This window comes from Equus asinus, chromosome 20 (genome assembly GCF_041296235.1).
Source record: "Equus asinus isolate D_3611 breed Donkey chromosome 20, EquAss-T2T_v2, whole genome shotgun sequence".
Taxonomy (NCBI): Eukaryota; Metazoa; Chordata; class Mammalia; order Perissodactyla; family Equidae; genus Equus; species Equus asinus.
The window spans coordinates 87,280,463-87,301,523 of NC_091809.1; the positions used below are offsets into that span (position 1 = coordinate 87,280,463).

A 21,061-nucleotide genomic window follows, 5' to 3' on the forward strand; every position below is an offset into this window, starting at 1 on the left:
ACAAAATCTCTAGCCTCTATCCTCTGGATTTTCATCTCTGCGTTCGGTCACTGACAGGAAACCTCCACTGGAATGACATCATAGATTTAGGTATGATTCAAAACTGTATGCATTTCTTCACATTAGGATGGATAGTGAAATTATGCTATTGAGTCATTATGATGAAGTTTTAGTGTACTTCTTTGCCTTTTTAGCATTTCAATTATAATAAATATCCAGTCAATACGGTAGTTGCACAATACTAAGAAGATATACTTGGATTTACTGCACTCATTAGCTTGTTAGATATTTGGGGCCTGGACCAGCTGCACTCACTCACCTTGAGGAGTTCAGTATTAAGAACCTAGAACAAATTCCAAGAACTCTGTTGAAAAGAAATGTTTAAAGATTTTACAGGAATAAAAAAATAATAATTTCCCCCCTGGAAATACATAATCTTGAATTTGGGAGTTTGTGTCCAGAATCAAGACATGGGCTATCCATGTCTGGGGGCATCCTAGTTCACTAGAAAAGGAGTTAATTCAGGTTTCAGAGCTTTGTAGTCTCCACTCTCCCCAGAGTGTTGTAATATATGCAATGCTCTCACTCTGGGGGCTGTGCCCACAGTATAAAAAATCTTCCCACTGATGGAGTTCAGGAGGATGCTGGGGGAGATTTGGTAACTTCTCATGTGTCCCTGCTGGTAAGTAAGGTTTTAAACAAGTGGCTCCTTATCTGTAGCAGCTGAGCACAAGGAAAGAGTGGTAGATGTTACAATAGGAGGAAGAAAGGAAACCTTCCCGACTGAGGGAAGGGGATAAGGGAACTGACTGTAACAACGTATTTGCATAATCTTTTACATAAACTTAAGCAACTGCGGCCTTCTTTCCAATACATTCTTATACAACCTCTGTGTGTAGCTCCTGTATCTTTTGACACCTTTGACCTTCTTTCTGTGCATGAGAGCTCTTCCCTGACCCGGATCCAGTCTACGCACTGATGTATCAAGATTCTTTCTCTTCATGTTTGCTGCCTCTTTCTCCCTGTTATCTCTTCCTCAATCCTTTCTAATCTAGTCTAAAGGTTGGCTGAAGGCCCCCATCCTGAGACTATGTTTGACACAGAGGGAGAACCATAATTGAACTTACCTGAAACTATTCAGCAATTCAATCTTACCAATTACAACCTAGTAAAACACAGCTAAACCCACTTGCTACTTTCCTCCAACCAGAAGGTAGTCCTAGTCATTTTGGAATAGTTCAGTCTCCAAGTGCGTAGTGCAAATGTCCATGAAAATGATAATCAGATGTACCAAATTGTAAACATAGTTCTCTAGTTTACCATGTTCTTATCAATAGGTTTACCAATAACTGTAACTATAACTTTTTTGATAACCCATTTGGGTCACACAAACCTTGCAATAACCTGCAGTGTAGGCGTTTTAGCTTCATTTTATAGGTGAGGAATTTCAGAGTGAAAGAAGGAAAATAATTTAACCAAAGAGCAACAGGCATTGGCTTCATTTTTTAATGCGTGCTTCTAAACATTATGCAATCCGCCACACGCTAAAGTCTAAATGAGCTGAACCCAAGTCACAGAAAATAAATACAATTACAGGATTCTACTTTATCCCCTTCCCAAATGCTCTTCATTAAATGTCATTCCTTTCATATCGTCATCTATGTTCAAATTAGAGAGAGTTTTCTACATAGTTCACATTGCTTTGATAAAATCTGTCTTCCATTTTCCCAATCTAGTAATTTATTTGCCTTTGACTAATTATCTTAACTGAAGTTTGTTGTATCCTTCTTGTATCTGTGATCAAATTCTCCTTGCAAGGATTTCTTAAGCGACTTGTCTAACACCCAGGCTGCAATGCATGCTTCCAAGACACACATATGCAGCACGTACACACACACACACACACATACACAATTTCGTTCCCAGAAATGCTATCCTAATACAGTTTTTCTGTCTAATGCAGCTCGTTCCTGCTTTGTACAGTGCTTTGGAGTCTCACAGAATACTCAGCAAAGGAACAAAGAAAAGGCTTGATTTTATTTCTTCTGAGCACTTCTAAGTGCCGGACCCTGTTTCTCGTGTGTGTAGAGTAGATAGATAGATCTATCTATCTATAGAAAGTGAGCTTGTATATGTGTCTGAAAGAGAAAGAAAGAGCTCTTGATTGCATTGTTCTTAGAATTATTAACGTGCTATACATTGATGATAACTCATATAGTAAGAGAAATGATGGATTAAGTTTCCAGGAATGGTTTGTATATGTTAACTTACTTTACCTGACAATTTTGTGATATTTTACAAACCTGAACATCAATGTTTACACGCACATGTGTAAATCTGTGTTTCCTTCTGGACAGTCAATCAGGAGGGAGATACTGAAATGGCAAGGCTCTATATGCCTATCATCAGAACGGAAATGAAAAGGGAGCTGCACATTTCATTCTAAGCAGATCCAGATTGAAGATCTATATCCTGAGATAAGGTTTTCCATGGCTTCACTAATAAAACCTCAAGGCCGATTTGTTCTCCGATATTGGCACCAGCAAGAAAGAAGAGGACAGAGATATTTATGGCATGATATGGCGTGAGAAATGTCTTTGGGGACTTAAACTAGGAGTCTTGCACGTATCCAAAATTGTCCTAGAAAGCTCTGGTTTGTTGTACTTATGGTTTCCTTGAAGAGTGTAATAGACATGTACACCTCAGAAATGTGTTGCATGCAAATTCATAATGATAGTCATCGTGTTTAAGCTATTTTCATATTTGTACATCGAGTATGTAGTCATAAGTCAAAGAATTTTTCTATAAAATAATGATCAAGATTTTCAGGGAAATATTTTGTGCATCCAAGTAGCACAGGAATAATATTATCTTAACTATTATTTAACTAATTTAAATGGATGATTTGTATAACTGTTTCAACCACTAAAACTTTAAGTTGCATAAGGACAGAAACCTTCTCTAATTCATCTTTTGTGATCAGTCTTAGCATTACATACTACATATGTAGTAGATACCCAGGCAATGTCTGTTGAACTAAAATATTGAATTTAAATTGTATGGATTTGATGAAGTACCTTGACATATTGCAGACACATTTAACAATTAAATTTCTTACGCTATCAGGTCTCTGTGATGCAGCAATATGGGTAAATATGATAGAAGTTTCACTATTTTCTTCATTTTCTCTGTGCACAAAGCAAGGATGAGAACTACTCAGTGAAGGATGGCCTTAATTAATACCACCCTATTTCATCCCTACTCTTTCCTCCTTCGGGGGATCCCTGGACTGGAACATATGCATATCTGGATGGGTTTCCCTTTCTTTGCTGTGTACCTGACAGCTGTACTTGGGAATATCAGCATTCTTTCTGTGATTCACACTGAGACTAGCCTCCATCAGCCCATGTTCTACTTCCTGGCCATTCTGTCATCTGTTGACCTGGGCCTGTCCACATCCACCATTCCCAAAATGCTTGGCATTTTCTGGTTCAACCTGAGAGAAATCACTTTTGAGGGCTGCCTCATCCAGATGTTCTTCATCCACTTATGCACTGGCATGGAGTCAGCTGTGCTTGTGGCCATGGCCTATGATCGCTACGTGGCCATCTGTAACCCTCTTCACTACACACTTGTGCTGACAAATAGGGTGGTATTCATCATTGCATTGGTAATCCTACTGAGGCCTTTGTCTTTTGTTATACCCTTTGTTCTACTCATCCTACGGTTACCATTTTGTGGACACCATATTATCCCTCACACTTATTGTGAGCACATGGGAATTGCCCGCCTATCCTGTGCCAGCATCAGGGTCAACATCATCTATGGCTTATGTGCCATTTCTATCCTGATGTTTGACATCTTAGCCATTGTCATTTCTTATGTTCAGATCCTTCGTGCTGTCTTTCGGCTGCCTTCCCATGATGCCCGGCTCAAAGCACTCAGTACCTGTGGCTCTCATGTGTGTGTCATGTTAGTTTTCTAACCCCTGCATTTTTCTCATTCATGACCCATAGATTTGGCCAGAATATACCACACTACATCCACATCCTTCTGGCCAATTTCTACATAGTCGTTCCACCTGCTCTCAACCCTATAATCTATGGTGTCAGAACTAAACAGATTAGAGAACAGGTGCTGAAAGTATTTTCCAAGAAAAAAACATAGCTCTAGTAGAGTGAAATTAAAGAAGAGAGTGACATTAACTCTCTGTCTTCAGAATAGAATGAGAACATGTAGAAGTTAAGCAGGACTATATTAGGGGAGGCATGACAGCCTCCTTCTCAAACCCAGAAATGGAAAGTTAAGCCCATGTCAAATGCATGAATAAAGGTATTTTATAATTTCCTATCATTTGGAAAAAATTTGGACTTCTCATATGGAAGAAAACAAATTCTTTGTTCTGCTTCCATTACAACTGAGCACATCACATTCCATAGTCACTGTCAGTTTAAATGAAAACAAACCAGAAAGAAAAGAAAACACAAACAAATGAACAAAATCTACAAAGCCCTGCAAATCTTGCTGTAAACAAAAATAGTGCATCATCCTGACTCGTACTTGTCTCCAAAATAGTATGTTCTGGAACATTTCCAATATGCCTGGACTCCTCATCAAAAAGAATATTATTCTTGACTTTGCCACGTTAGTGTTGGAAGATATGAAATTGACACTGTGAATATGTCATGTCAGAAAGGTGGGGATTTTCCACCCTGAACGCAATTGCAGAAACTTGGAGATCTTAGTAAATTTGTAGTCATTTTTGTTTTAAAGCTGTGTTGTGTTACATATTTGATGGATGGGTATGTATAGAACCTCACCTACAGATACCTCTTTTCAAACTAACAATTCTTTTTCAAACAGTTTTGTCTCTGTGTCTTCTTTTGCCAATTTATAGAGGAGTTTCACTATTATAAAATGTTGGAAGTCTTAGTGATGTTCCAAGTCCAGTATTACCCAAGTGTGTGTGTGTGTGTGTGTGTGTGTTTAAGATGGAACTCTAGCTCCATGTGATATCACTCACCATTCTCTAGTTTTATGTGGCAGTGTTGACATCATCTGTAGAAAGGATTCAAGGGAAAATATGTTTGAAAATCCTGGCCAACAAAACTAAGTTTTCAGCTATATTGTTATTGCAAGACTTCTCAGAGCTTCTAATAAATAAATATTCATTTGAAACTTCCAGATGATATTGGCTTCAGAATGCTCCTTAGACCATCCCTAACACTCATATTCTGTCAAATGCACTTTAGAAAAAAATCCTACTTATTTTTATTTCAACAGAAAACACAATATCATAAATTCTTAGGGGGAGTTTGTATTAATTCACATCACACCTTGAACTTGAAAATTTTTTAAAATAATATTTATGTTGCGTATTTATAGGTACAAGTGGTTTTTCCTGCAACTCTATTGTGACATTGAATTCAACTCTTTATATCCATTTATTCTACTTTGAAATGGACTCTAATTATATGGCCCCGATTATATCTTGAATGATTTGGAATGTGTTCATTCCATTTATATGCTTTGGCTAATTTGTGCAGAATTGGTATTTAGTCTTTAAAAGTTTGGTAGAATTCACCAGTGCAGCCATATGAGCCTGGTATTTTCTCTGTTAGAAGGCTTCTAAATACAGATTCAACTGATTTCGTAGGTAAATGACTATTCAGGTCATACATTTCTTCCTGCTATTGCTATAAATGTCCTCACTGAATGCATCACAAGATTCACATTCACTTTACCTTGTGTTCAGGGTTTGGGCTGATGAGTCAGAATGTTTTTCTTAATGACTACCACACTATCAGCTTTAGCTCATCCCTTTGTTCCAATGCCACAGATAAGGCCACTCTCCAGGTTCTTGACACTCTCTCAGGAGTAGAAAACCGTTACTCCTTATTTGAGCCCAGCTAGTCTGGAGGTAGGAGCTGGGGATCTTATATTACCGATTGTGCTGGTTCAGCCTGTCTAAGGCAGTGCTGTGTTTCTGAGCCTTCTTACTTATTCTGCCCAGCCCCTAGTGCTGTGGGAAGCTTCTGATGTACCCACCTCAGCCTGGGCTTATACAGTTTGTTTCTGCTCCCTTCCCCCAGCATCAGGGGGGCTTCACTTGTGCTCTGCCTTCAGTGGCTGAAGGATATAGTACCTTAAGGGAAAAGAACCAGGTGAAGTGCCATTCACGGTCTACAGAAGTTGCTATTCCCTCTACCGGGTCTGTTCCATGATGAAGGCCTTCTCAGGCCTGTAGTCCTGCCCTCAGACTTTCTCATGGATACCTGGTCCAGGTCTAGGGAGAAAAACCTGAGTGGGTGTGAATTCCCCTTTGTGTCACACACAGGACTCCCAGCCATTCTATGTTCTCACTTTGAGAAATTTATTTAATGGTTTAAACAAATTCTTTCTACTAGTTTATTTGGCATCTGGCATCTGCCTCTGGTAAGCACAGGCTTGTGTTCCATCTTTCTTGGGAGTTCCCTGTCTTTGCTTAGATTTTTGGTTAGTCAGTTGCTCTGTGATTTTAGTTATTTGACAGGTTCAAGAAAATGGTAGGTATTTGATTATCCAGCAGATTTGGTTTTTTTCTCTCATAAAGTCTTGGGTAACATTCTTTCTATATCCTTAGTGAAAACTGTAAGTCTAGGTAGGAATTTTAAATCATTTTGTATCCTCTGAGTGGAAGGACATCTATGTGTCTATTGTCAACTTCCTACAACTGTATTTCTCAAAGAGTGGACTGTGGCCCACTGAATCACAAATATCCAGGATGATTGATGAAAACCAAATGAGATTTTATTTATGGGATACACTACAGAGGTTTTTGAATCTGCTAATCTTAGAGTGGGCCTGAACAATCTGCATTTTTATGAGGCTTCAAGCCTTCTAAAGTTTGAGAACTATCATCCTGAAAAGTCAGGACTTGATTATTAACCAAATTGATGGATGGAAAAAATGGGATAATCTTTAGGAAGAGAGACGGTCGAATGCAGTATTGACTAACTCAAAACTGGATACCATCTTCCCCCCAACACACATACACACACCCACACATCTGACTCGAACTAATCCACAGGTAACTTTGTTTCATTAGCAACCTGATGTTCCTACTGTCTTATCTTCTGGACTGTTTTCTGACTTTTTAAACTTTCAAAACTTTCTAATTAGCCTTGACTGATTATCTACTTTTTACTTCCATTATAGCACTTGCCACATTGATATATCATAATGTAATGTAAGTAGATAAAGTGTAGTGGTTAAGAATGCAGACCTGGTGCCAAACATCCTAGGTTCAAATCCTGGCTTGACTTTTAACCATCTCTGTGACCATGGGAAAGTCAACTAACTTCTGTATTCCTCAGTTCCCTTGTTTGTAAAATAACAATATTAATGCTACAATTCTTGTGTAGTTTGGTGAGAATTTAATGGGCTAATGTATGTAAAGAACTGAGCAGGGACTATGAGAAGTAAGCATTATATAAGTTTTAGATATTATTATATTGAAAAGAAATATTCATACGTCTGAATCAACTTTATCAAACTACTGGAATGAAATGTTTCTACCCTAGTCTTCATGTTCATGTATTGTAAATCCCACCCTTTTTCCACACCCTTATTTGCTACGTGTTCAGGAGAAGCTATACATTTGAAAATTCGGTAAAAATAAACTGAGTAAGTTTAATTAAGACATTCTCACCCCAGCACGCAGACATTTCCTGGAGTGAAACTTTCTAAAGCAGTCATGTGTTTTCCAATGCTCCTCCACATGGTAAGCCTGTTTTGATTAGAAATATATGCCTAACTCTGGGGTTCAGTTACAGTGTTCACTGACTCTCTAACAACTAGCTCCTCCAAAACAATCTTCATCCCTAAGAAAGGTGATATTTTGAACTCACACCTGCCACACCTTTTTTTTAATATCAATCTTTTCAGGAATCATATGGGAGAGAAAAGATATATATATTATGTGTACCTCTGAGGTCCTAAAACTAATTATAAACCTTTCCTTAGGCTTCTCTGTATCCCCAGTGAATTCTGATCAATAATTAAACACTGGCTAAATGAATCTAAATCAAGGGTGGTTATGGAGGATGGGGTGAACAGTAGCAAGAATTTTTATACCTACGCCTGTGTGGAGCTGTGTTCCTGAGTGCCCTATTCAGTGAGATTTGGCTGTTTGTGTGATTATTGTGAAATTATAGGAAAATTATGACTTTAGAGCTAGACAGACTTCAAATTTGAGCTTCTCTACTCACCAACCATTAAACACAAGCTTGTTGAGCTATTTATCATGAGGGTATTTATGATAATTAGCTGTAAAAAATATTGTGAGATTTAAGTGACTATGTATACAAAACTCACAATAAAGAGCTGGAATCTAGTAAATCTTTACTAAATGTCGATTCTTTTCTAAGTTTTAACTTGACGTTTGAAATACTCGACTGAAATATTTTCCCAACGATCAACTAATTTCTCTGTGTCTTAGTTTGCACACTTGCAGCTCAATATTAGCTACATCTAAGAATTACCTAAGGAACGTTAAAACATGGATGCCTAAACACTACGCCCACTACAGTTTTGCCTTCTATAATGTTTTTTCGTGTCTGAGTTTTATCATTCACCAAATTACCTATGATATTTATTCGTGTGAAACTACCCAACACCAAACAAAGTAATAGAATTTAACGATAGAGAGAAAAGGTGATTACCTAAAATTAGTGACAATTTGGCAAATAATAGATTTCTTCAAAGTAATAATAGATTGCAGAAGAGTGTATGATAATGACTTCAAAAGGCTACAGAAATATAATAACTGGAGAATGGAATTGCATAGTTAGAAAAGTATTCCTATAATTCAAGAGAGGGTGAAATAAAAAAAAACTTTAGATGAACAGATAACAGAGAAGTTAGCACCAAGAGTCTTTCACTAGGAAAGTGTTGCAGTCTGTACTTGAGAAAGAAGGACATTTAGTCAAAAAGGAAGGACCGAGAAAAAATGAAGGGAAATTTCTAAATCTGATAGTACATCTCAAATTGTAAACCAAAGATATGCGATTATAGATCATGTTGATTTAAAGTTTCTCTGTTTTAGCGTCAGATGATTCTAATTTTTTTTTTGTTTAGGAAATGTTATTTTAATATTTTGACAAAGAGACCTTGGTAATATATCTGCATCAGTGTAATAATTGTTACAACGTAGGGTATATCTTTGGATGAGTTACTTCTCATAGACAAACCTTAGACTTTGGACAATTAAAAAGGATCTTGGTGAAGAAACCACACATTAAAAATATAAAATATAATGTTTCTTCAGATATTACTTAGCAATAAAAAGGATTTATTTCAGAGACTTTGAAAAAATGAAAAATTTAATGAATCGGTCCCATATCTTCTTGGTCCTTACCCCATAGATAATAGGGTTCACCATGGGTGGGACCAGAAGATAGATGTTGGCCACAAATATGTGTACATGCGGAGCCACATGGTGTCCAAACCTGTGGGTGAGAAAAGAGAAGAAGGCTGGAGTGTAGGACACTAAGATGACACAGACATGGGAGCCACAGGTGCCCAAGGTCTTGAGTCGGGCATCCTTGGAGGGGAGGTGGAAGACAGTGTGGAGTATGAGAACATAGGAACAAATAATCAATATGAAGTCCACTCCTCCCGTGAGGAAGGCAACGATGAGGCTGTAGGCTTTGCGGATTCTTGTCTCAGCACAGGCAATCTTGATGAGGGCCATGAACTCACAGTAGGTGTGGGAGATAATATTGGTTCTGCAGTAGGGTAGCCAACGTAGCAGGAAGGGGTGAGGACTGAGAAGTGCTGTGCCTCGGAATACAATAGCTAGACCCATCCCCCCAATTGAAGAGTGGGTCAGAATAGCTGAATGTCTTAATGGATTACAAATGGCTACATAACGGTCAAAAGCCATGGCCAGGAAGAAGCCGGACTCCATGGTGGAGAAAGAGTGAATCAAGAACACTTGGGTGAGGCAGGCTTCAATGGGAATCTCTCTGTCATGGAACCAAAAGAGGCTGAGAAGTTTGGGCACAGCTGTAGTACACACAATAAGGTCAGCCACAGCCAGCATGCAGAGGAAGAGGTACATTGGCTCTTGGAGGCTGGAGTCTGTCTTGATGATAAAGAGAAGAGAGCAGTTTCCCAGTAGGGCTAAAATGTAGACCATACAAAAAGGGATTGAGATCCAGATGTGGGCAGCTTCCAACCCAGGAATGCCAATGAGAATGAAGGTTGATGGATGGACATCTGTCTTATTGTATGCTGACATTGTAAGCATCAGATGTTTTTGCTTTCTCTTCATGGATTTTCCTCTAAAGAAAACAAATAATAACTTTTAAATTTTGAAACCTCTGATAAGTAAGCCAAATTTCAGGGAATTGCAGTCTATGGAGTAATTATAATGTCTGTAAATATTTAGATAGACATTAGTTCATCATCTGACTCAGTGTCAGATACTATTTAAAAGTTGTATTTTAAAATGTGGCTAATCTATAGATGCAAAATGAGGGAAAATATCTAGGTACCAAAAATCTGAATTAAATATAGAAATATGGAAATGCAAAATCTTTCATGGAGAAGAAACTGATACTAATTGAAGCTGAAGAATGTGTAAGAGTCATTGGTTTGTATGACTGAGTAAGAAAATTGCATTTATAAGATACAAGATAGAGTGAAACAGGAAGGATGATAGAAGATTTTGAGTAGAAAAAAGATTCAATTTTTTTAAATATGTATTTTAGTTATAATAGTCTGGGGACTTGCTGAGTTACAGGGTGTATCTTTGAAACTGAAATACCAAAATTTGGAAGGATGTGTTGATTGTCGTGCAATGACCAGAAGGATATTCAGTCATACCAACATGGGACTCATTCATGATATGACAAGAGTGGGTCTGATGACAATGTGTCGTGAAATGAACAACTCATTGCATTGTTCTTGACTCTCCACTGGCCCCATAATTTGTGTTTATTCATGACCTTAGCAGGCCAGAATTACAACAATATGATTATAACATGTATTCTGATCTTCCTTTCTTTCTTACATGTATTCAAATCATCAAACAACTTTATGACTTGCTTTTAAGTTCACTCTATAGGCAGTCTACTTCATCCAGGCTTTCATTCATAACCTTTTCTTTGCTTGCATACTTCTCCTGTACTGACTGATCCCTCCGTGTACCTCATACTGTGATTTGCTGATTATACTTTTTCCATTTCTTAAGACTATTACACCAACATTTTGAAAGATACTGCTTCCCTAATAGACAATTTGTTTTGCCTTTTTTTTCTTTTTAGAAATACAATTCACACTGTTCCTGAGGCACCTTTTACTTTATCCAATACTATATTTATGGGTAGATTGTGGAGTCTTTGTGATCAGGAAAAATTACACTTAAATCAGTGTCCATTGAAATAAAGATTAGAATATGTATAGTATACTGGACTTTAATATTGAATTACAATGATGAAAAGTGTTTTTCCCTCTTAATCTGTTGTTGAAATTTCATACCTAAAGTTTCTGCTTTGGCTTATTGGCCTTCAAATTCCCTAGCAATGGATATTCTCTTTTGAGCATGGAGACAGCAGGACATGTAGGTCAAGGAAGCTTGGAAACTCTAGATAATGGCAATTCTGAATCATGATATAAATTGGTACAGGAGAGTAGTACAGGAAAACCAGATTATTGGGAAGTTATGTACTAATGCAATAGCTAACATATCTAAATGCTTACTATGAGTCAGTTGTTTTCCTGAGAACATTTCAGGTATTAACTCATAAATTTTATCTCCGTTCTAATATTTGGAGAATTTAAGTAACTTTTATAAGTTCAAAGAATTTTCAAGAGATAGACCTTGTTTCTAGTCCACACAGTGATTTTGGGGACCTTATTCTTAACTGTAGTGACAAATTGCCCTAACGATGTGACCATCTTTTTGCGTTTGTGTATGTAAGAGAGAAAATGAGGATTGTTCTGTATCTAACATTAGAAAATACCATCACCATTAATTTGATCATGATTACTGGCCAAAAAGTGCTCCTATTATTAAATTATATAAAGGAAGTGTTCCAAGTCTAAGCCTTCTCTTCCTAATTAACCCTCCTCCAACATGCTTGCTCTCGTAGATGAGCTCTTACTTCAAAGGCAAAATTAAAATTTGTCACCAGACACAAGCTCTCTGAACCGTATCTTATTCTATCATTAGGTTTATGTCTATACTCATGGAGTTAATGCATTTTTATATACTTTCCATTTTTTGTCCTTAAATGAAACTTTATATCCTTTTATCTATATTTTTGTTTCTAAACATTCTTGTATTTGTCATGCACTTTAACTTTATTTATTCTGTCCCTTTACACAATTTAAATATATTTTTTTCCAATAGAAAATAAATTGACACATTATCTAGAGAAAAAATTCACACTGAAGTGAATGCCAATGTCCGATCACTTAAAATAGATTTTATCCTTAATTGCACTCAGGAAAATAAAAGTTAAAATGAATAAGGCAAACCATATGTTATATTTTTAACCAATAGAATATTGAGATTGTTGATAACAAGCATTAGTGAGGTTTGGATTAAAAAGCACTCTTATGCACAATTGTAAGAGAAAGTTGACCCAACTTTTAGGGCAAAATTTTATAGTAACCATTCGTATTAAAAAATTTTTTTGGTAGGTCAGTTCAACTACTTGCCATCCTAGGAAATAACGTTCACATATACACATGGAAGTAAACACAGTGATTCTCATTGTAAAAGCGCCTATAATAGAAGAAAAAGTGAAGCATTCAAAATGCCCATCCATAAAGTAATATTAAGTTAAAAGATGTGTGGCATATTTATATTATAGAGTACTCTAAAGCACTCAGAATAAATAAAGCATATTTATATAAACTGATATAAAATGTCTCCAAATAAAAAAATGAAACAGGAATTTAATTTTTCCATTAACATTGAAATACATGCAAAAATTAAACATACATTTCTGCATTTATGTATGTGGGTATATATGATATATAAATATATTTACAACAAGAATTTTATACACACAGAAAACAATGTAGAAGGATATGCACTCAACTTAGCAAGATTCTAAAATGTGTGAGGGATGGAAAGAATATGGTCAAAGGACAACTTAGCTGTATCGCTATGATTGCCTTCTTAATGGCCAATTTTTTTACATATTCATGTGTTATCTGTATAGTTTAAGGTAAGTAAATAATGCAGAGTTGCAATAGTATTCACCATAAACAATGCAAACCAAGAAATTACAAATGAGATGTGGCTTCCCATGTCTTATAAAATATTAAGGAATTTTTCTATCTTCTTGCAATACCTTTTCCCATATCTCTCTGCATAGAGAACTGGTCATCTACCCACTTCATGAAGGTGGTGACCCTGTGTCTTTGGTCTTTGTGGTATTTCTTCACACATAAAAGCCCTCAGTAACTTGGTTAGAATGGAAGAGTCTACTCACATATCAGCTCCTCTGAGATTGTTTTTCTAGTATTGATGCCCTCTTCAGTGTCCTCTTGGTATGTGCACTTTCCTGTCTTCTATGTCTCGTCATGTCATATTTATTTTTGCATGCCTTTCTCTTTTATTATATTGCAGATTGTTACTTGGCAAACATCATATCTATTTCATATATTTACTTATTGTTCCAATGAATTAATGAATAAAAAGAAAAATAAATGGTAAAGGAGTGTTAATATTTTTCTAGTAATTTCAGTATAAATTTAAGACAACTAGTGAAATCACTATAAATTTATTATAATTCCCAATAATCCCCAAACAGTTTAGTGAATTGACAGTTTATACTGTTTTTATGCTATTTATATTGTCCATACTGTTAAATCTTTCTCTCTTTTTTTGAGGAAGATTAGCCCTAAGCTAACATCCGCCATCAATCCTCCTCTTTTTTCTGAGGACAATTGGCCCTGAACTAACATCTGTGCCTATCTCCCTCTGTTAATATGTGGGACACCTGCCACAGCATGGCTTGATAAGTGGTGCATAGGTCCACACTCGGGATCAGAACCCGAACCCCGGGCCACCGAAGCAGAGTGCACGAACTTAAATACTATGCCACCAGACTGGGCCCCTATTAAATCTTTTAATACTGTTTTTATGCTATTTATTTTATAATAACATACTCATGGATCAGTTTACAACAAAATTGAATTCTATCAGCATTTTTTTCCTTGTCTGACTACAGGGTAGAAACAAAGAGGGATTGAAGGGGAAGAAATTCACATCTGCTTTTGAGGAGGAATAAAATAAGCAACCTATAATGTTTTCTGGCCTAAATTCTACATCGCTATCCATCTCTTTACAAAAATAAAATAAATCAACATGAATTCAGCATCTATTAGGGACTATATCATTTACATTACAGACTTTATCCTGAGTCCCTAAGGGAGTTTTTAGGTAGGTAATAATACATATAACGCAGTTATAAAAACAAGCTAAGAATGTTCGGTGTAGTTCCCCAAGCTATCGTACTGTGAATTCAAAGAGATGGAATTTGAACCCAAGTATAATTATAAATTTTGTGATCTTTACATTAACCATTATGAGACATGTACTCCAGAGGTTTTTGTAAATGAACAATGACATATGCATTCAAGATGGCTTTGAGCAGCGTGAAACATTGCTCAAATATCACAGATATGTTCGGAATGTAGGACTGATACATCTGCACTCCCACCCTTTTCTTCATCAGCCTTCCTCTGACATACCGAACTAAACACAGAAGACCATGCACAAATTTATCCCCAAGGCAAGTTGCCACCTAATCTCAACCCACAACAGAGCAAGACAGAGGCAGTCGATTCAGGGACCACAAAACTAAGTGGGCTCAGTTATCGCAAGAAATCATACACAAATCTCTTTCGCAGAGCCTGTTTGCTCTAATTAGAGCTCTGAAACCTTCTGTCTAGTTATTGTCCAACTAGCTCATAACAGAAATGAGAGCAACTGTGCATTGTCTTATCTCACCAGAGGTTCTGTGGGGATCAGGATGAGCACCCACCTAGCCTGAGGGAGTTCTCTCATGACTTAAAGGTTTTCCAAATGAGCTCAGTTGTAGACATGTTTCCTCATTTCTGAGGCTCCCATGGGCATGGAGTGGGGACGTCTCCCCAGGGTGTCAGCGAAGGAAACCATTGGGAATTGGAGATTTGAGTTCAGAACTCAGATTACAAGTTTTTAGAGCTAATATCTTACTAACAGGAAAATGCAAGAAGTGGGTGGGGAGGAGCTGAGTCTTCCTCTGCTGTATGGAGCCTGCCTCTCTACAGGATTGCTTGAGTCTTAGAATTGTTTGTTGTTAAAAGTATTGTATGTATAAATTGAAAAAAGAAGCATAGTGTCTATTCTCTGTTTTAATAAGCTTTTAATTTTTAATATAAGAAAACAGGAAGAAGAATCTAATATCAATCAAAATGTCACCTTGATATTTGGTTTAATTTTTTTTAAGATTTCATTTTTTTTCCTTTTTCTCCCCAAAACTCCCCAGTACATAGTTGTATATTCTTAGTTGTGGGTCCTTCTAGCTGTGGCATGTGGGATGCCGCCTCAGCGTGGTTTGATGAACAGTGTCATGTCCGCACCCAGGATTTGAACTGATGAAACACTGGGCCGCCTGCAGCAGAGCGTGAGAACTTAACCACTTGGCCATGGGGCCAGCCCTGATATTTGGTTTAATTTTATTTCATAGTTTTCATATTCAAACTATTTTGAATATTTAAGTCATATTAGACTTTAAAATTTTATACCACAACTCAAGATTCATGTCATGATACACACACTTTACTTCTTTCATAATTAATCGATACGTCAATGTCACAGAATTCTTTTTGTTTTTTTGGTGAAGAAGATTCACCCTGAGCTAACATCTGTGCCAGTCTCTCCTCCTAACACCACAGCATGGCTGACGAGTGATGTAGGTCCACACCCGGGATGCAAACCTATGAACCCAGGCCACTGAAATCGAGCATGCTCAACTCAACCACTAGGCCACGAGGCTGGCCCTAGAGAATTTTTTTTTCTTTCTTTTTTTAGTTTTTAAGCTTTCTTTCTTTTTTTTTTTTTAAAGATTGGCATCTGAGCTAACAACTGTTGCCAGTCTTCTTTTTCCTTTTTCTCCCCCAACCCCCCCAGTACATAGTTGTATATTTTAATTGCGGATCCTTCCAGTTGTGGCATATGGGATGTCACCTCTGCACGGCCTGATGAGCGGTGCCATGTCCGCACCCAGGATCCGAACCAGCAAAAACCCTGGGCCGCCAAAGCAGAGTGCACAAACTTAACCACTCGGCCACTGGGCCGGCACCAGAATTCTTTTTTAAAATATATATATTGGTGATTTGATAGGCATATTCATTGTGAAAAGATTCAACCCACCTAGTTTATTAACATATCCATCACCTGATATATTTATCTTTTGTATGTGTGTGAGAACATTTAAGTTCTACTCCCTTAGCAAATTTCATTTGTACAATAAACTGTTCTCAACTATAGATATCATATTATACATTGGATCCTCAGACTTTATTCATCTTATAGGTGAAAATTTGTACCATTTTACCAACCTCTCCCCATTCCCTCCCCTGAATCAAACAACTCTTGTCAACTACTTTTCTACTGTCTGTCTTTAGCACAGAAAATTTATTTAGTTATATGAGATAAATCAAATTGTGATTTCGATGAAAATTGAATTGCATATAAACAATAGTATGGAAAATCTGATGTCTTTAAATGGACAATCTTCTCAGACATTAAGATTTATTGTTTGCTTTTACATGTATTCTAGGCTCCTTTTAGATATTTAAATAATTATTCCATCATTTTTATGCTAATCTTTGGATTGTACACTTGGAATTTTATCATTTTATTTTTACATTTAATTATATTATTTCTATCTTAAGTATTATTCTTATGTAATTTACATGTATACAGTGAAGCTCCATTGCTTGGTGATTCTAGACTTGGAAATTTGCTTTCTCCCTAAAATTTACTTCTCACCCCCAAAATACAACACTTTTACAGTCATTTGCAGACATGCAAAGAGCTGGGAAAATTTGAGTTGCCTGATGTACTTATTTCCAGCTGAGGCTGAACAAGGTAAGACTCTCACTTTTTGTTTCAACTCTCATACTATAAACAACAGTCATTTTGCATTCTATTCAGTGCCACTGTTTTTTTATTTATATGCTATTTGTTGGTGATCTCAATGTTTATAATGACTGCCAAATGTAGTGATGAAGTGCACTAGAATAAGTAAATATCTTCAAAATTTATTTATGAAGTGCACTAGAATAAAATATTTTTCTAGTGTCCCTAAGTGCAAGAAGGTTGTGATGCGCCTTATGGAAAAAATAACTTTGTTAGATAAGCTTCATTCAGTTATGAGTTAAAGCACTGTTGGTTGTGAGTTCAAAGTCAGTGAATCAAAAATATGATACAGCCAGGCAAAGGAAGAGGAAATTTGCATATCTGCATATGAAGCCACTCTGGAAAGTCCTATAGTAATCAATAGTGTGTGATAAGGAAATGGAAAAGATGGAAAAGTGGCTAAATTCGTAGACTCATGAGACAACAACTAATAAAATGTGTAGTGGACAGTGTTATTGTGAGGTCAAAGAAATTTACCGTCATGTCACCCAGGTCATAAAAATGTCAAAACTTTGTTTTAGCTAGTCCTGGCTGGCTGACACATTTCAAAGGCAACAAATGATGATGAATGTAAACTTATAACTGAGGCGGGTTCTATTTCTCAGGATGCTGCAGAAGGAGTTTTAAAATGTCAGCTATGTATACAGGGAAAGAGTTATATGGAAGAGCAGTTTTCAACACTGTTGAGACTAAGTTATTGAGGAACACAAGTGCCCTCAAATGAACATATATAACACAAGTGGCCTCCAAATATCCTGACTTTTAATCATTTAAAGACCATGCAATTAAGCGTTTGTAAGAACTATGTATTAAATGAGGTGCCTTTAAGCAGAAACACACATAAAACCAGGTTATGTATTGATTGATTGACATTAAAATGTTCTGACAAGAAACTTATAGGAGCCCAACTCTGTATTTCCCCTAGGAGCAATGATCCCATTTTTTTCTAATTCAGTGTTGAAGATTATTTTATAGAACACAAACTACTGAGAATAATGAGAATGGACAGTGTGTGTGTGTAAATGCATATTATGTAAATGTGTATGACACACATATTTTATATATATATCTGGGGTGGGCTTGTTCTCTCTTTCTCCCGTGAGAGAGTTCATGGGCTGAGAGAATCTCTCTTGGAGCAGAGCAGTGCCAGATTCGGGTTAAAGTGAAACTTTTCCTTTGTATGCTTTTAAATCTGTTTTTTCTTGTTCTGTGCTCCACAGGGCTCCTGTAACCTCTCATCAGATTTTGGAACTCTCATACAGGTATTTTCCTCTATTAATGGTTTTCAATCAGAGTTTCTGTTGGAGGAGGAGTACTGGGCCCTCCTATTCTGTCATCTTGCTATCTTAAACCTCGCTTTTCTGCCTTCAATTCCTTAGAGGCAAGGGTTCCCTAATGGCTTCCTTTTCTTGAGTCGGGGGCAGAATAGAAACTAGAATTCTACATGGTGGCTTAGGTGGACTCTGAACTCACCTCCTCCCATGAATATAACATGTTACAACTATTTTTGGAGCAATTATCCCTGGATAAAAAGAACCCCCACAATGAAGGACAGTCCTGACTGAAGCAGAAGAGGCAGAAATTCCTTTCTGGGGAGAAAACAGCCACCTTTGAGAGCCACAGAGTTTCACAGCTAGGTGGGAGCAATCCTAACGTATGCAGCCTTCCCTGAATGTGAAGTTGAGCTGGCAGAGGAGAGCCTGAACAGAGGAGTGTTACTGCTATCAGCATACTTTGGACTCAGCACAGTTGAGATGAGTGTCATAATATCTGGCTTTACTGCCTATTAACTACAAAGGGGAATACCCTTAGAAAAACTATCAAACACAAGCAGAAAAAAGCCAGCTCTTAAATGGCCCATGCACAAATTCACCCATTTCAGAAAGCAACCTAAAATCACCAGAAAGAAAGGTGAACAGTCCTTTGGTGAAAAGTGACTCATCTGATAGGTTCTGGGTACATCTTGGTGAGAGGTGAGACCTATCCAAGTACTGAGACATTGGCGGCAGGCATTATTGTGACTTAGTGCAGGTGTGCTGACACAAACACTGGCAGATGCCATTGGTGTTCTTCCCCTGGCCTGTTAGCCCAGGGTCTCTCCCATTCACTAGAGCACTGATTTAATCCAGCTCAGTCAGGGCAGGCAGCCTGCCCTAGGGACTGGTCACACCCAGCAGCATTCCCTTGGGCAATTTTTCTACCTGCATAGACTGGGTGCCTGGATCCTCTGCAGGCAAGGGTATAGGTCTGCTTCTGTAGGACAGGGTGTGTGTGAGGAGCAATGGATGGACTATGTAGGGCATTGGTGTAGTGTGGGGGGGGGGGCTCTGCAGTGGGGTGATGGGTATGTTCCAGGGGATTGGGAGGGGTGCACAGGCCAGGACTGTACTGATGGTGAGTGTGGACCTGTGGGCTGTAAAGCTTATCAGTGGCAGAAGACCTATGCTTCTCAAAAAGCCACATAGGGGATGGGCCCTGCCTTCCAAAGCTTGAAACAACTGCATGCACCTATGGCTAGAGCAAGCCCCACTCAGCTGCAATTCAGAGATAGCTGGCAACAGCCTTGCAGGCTGGAGGCCTATAGCAATTGGAAGCCCCTGAGCCTAGCAACTGTCCATGCTGGGAGCCTACTAACTTAACAGAAAAGCTACAACTGGAATGTGCTATTAGACCTTGCAACCAACTGTGCTGGGGCTTCTCAAACCCAATAAGCTGATGAAATGGTCCATAGCAGCCACACACAGCTGAATATTACAACCAGCCTACCAGGGGACAAACTAGACTCCATGGGCACTTCCAGCAAGAGCAACCCTGCTGCAACAGAAGGAGACATGTTTCCCACACAGAGGTCACTCCTGGAACACTTGGAACTGGTGAAAAGAGGGGGACACACTGCTGGGCTTCAAGAGGTGTCTTCTATATAAAGTCACTTTTCCAAGATCAGGACACATAGCTGGCCCACCTAATGCAGAAATATGAGCACAGAGAAAGAGGCAAAATAAGGAGGCAAAGAAATACATTCTAAGCAAGTGAACACACACAAAAAAAAGCCCAGAAAAAGAAGTAAATGAAACAGAAATACACAATCTACCTGACAATGAGTTCAAGCAAAAAGTCATAAGGATGATCACTGATTTTGTAAGAAGAATGCATAGACATAGTGACACCATCAACAGAGAATTGCAAAATATAAAAAAGGAATTGATCAGAAATGAAGAATCTAATATTGAAAACGAAAAATTCACTAGAAGGACTCAATAGCAGAGTAGATGATACAGAAGAATGGATTAGTGAGCTGGATGAAAGACTAGAGAAAATCACCCAAGCTGAACAGATAAATAAAAAATAATTTAAAAGAGTGAGAACAGTCAAAGGGAACTCTCGGACAACACCAAGCACACTAACATTTGTATTATAGTTTTCTCAGAAGGAGAAGAGAGAGACTAAATGGCAGAGAATCTATTTGAAGAAATAATAGCTGAAAATTTTCCTAACCTAAGGAAGAAAACAGACATACAAGTACAGGAAGCAGAGAGAGAACGAAAAAGATAAACCCAAAGAGGCCCACACCAAGACATCTTGTAATTAAAATGTCCAAAATTAAATATAAAGAGAGAATTCTAAAAGCCACAAGAGAAAGGCAACAAGTGACCTACAAAGGAAACCCCGTAAGGCTATCAGCTGACTTCTCATCAGAAACCTTATAGGACAGGAAGTAGTGGCACAATATATTTAAAGTGCTGAAAGGAAAACACCTACAGCCAAGAATACTCTATCCAGGAAGGTTATCATTCAGAATGGAAGGAGAGATAAAGAGTTTCCCAGACAGGCAATAACTAAAGGAGTTTATCACCAAGAAACCAGTTTTAC

General features: G+C 37.6%; 2 protein-coding genes across 2 annotated transcripts; one reads left to right on the top strand and one right to left on the bottom strand.

Moving 5' to 3' along the window:
* Positions 1-3,226: 3,226 nt before the first annotated feature.
* On the top strand, positions 3,227-4,167 carry LOC106830110 (olfactory receptor 52E1-like). Its single transcript, XM_014839543.3, is given in 2 exon segments — positions 3,227-3,974; positions 3,977-4,167. Coding segments are annotated over 2 exon segments (939 nt in total).
* A 5,164-nt stretch (positions 4,168-9,331) lies between these two features.
* LOC106830353 (olfactory receptor 52D1-like) lies at positions 9,332-10,315 on the bottom strand. The gene has a single exon (XM_014839935.3). The coding sequence runs from the start codon at positions 10,313-10,315 to the stop codon at positions 9,332-9,334; it is 984 nt and encodes a 327-aa protein (XP_014695421.3).
* Between the last annotated feature and the right edge of the window lie 10,746 nt (positions 10,316-21,061).

Excerpts from the sequence above, each read along its gene's own strand:
- LOC106830353 (XM_014839935.3), bottom strand. The coding sequence starts at position 10,315 with ATGAAGAGAAAGCAAAAACATCTGATGCTTACAATGTCAGCATACAAT.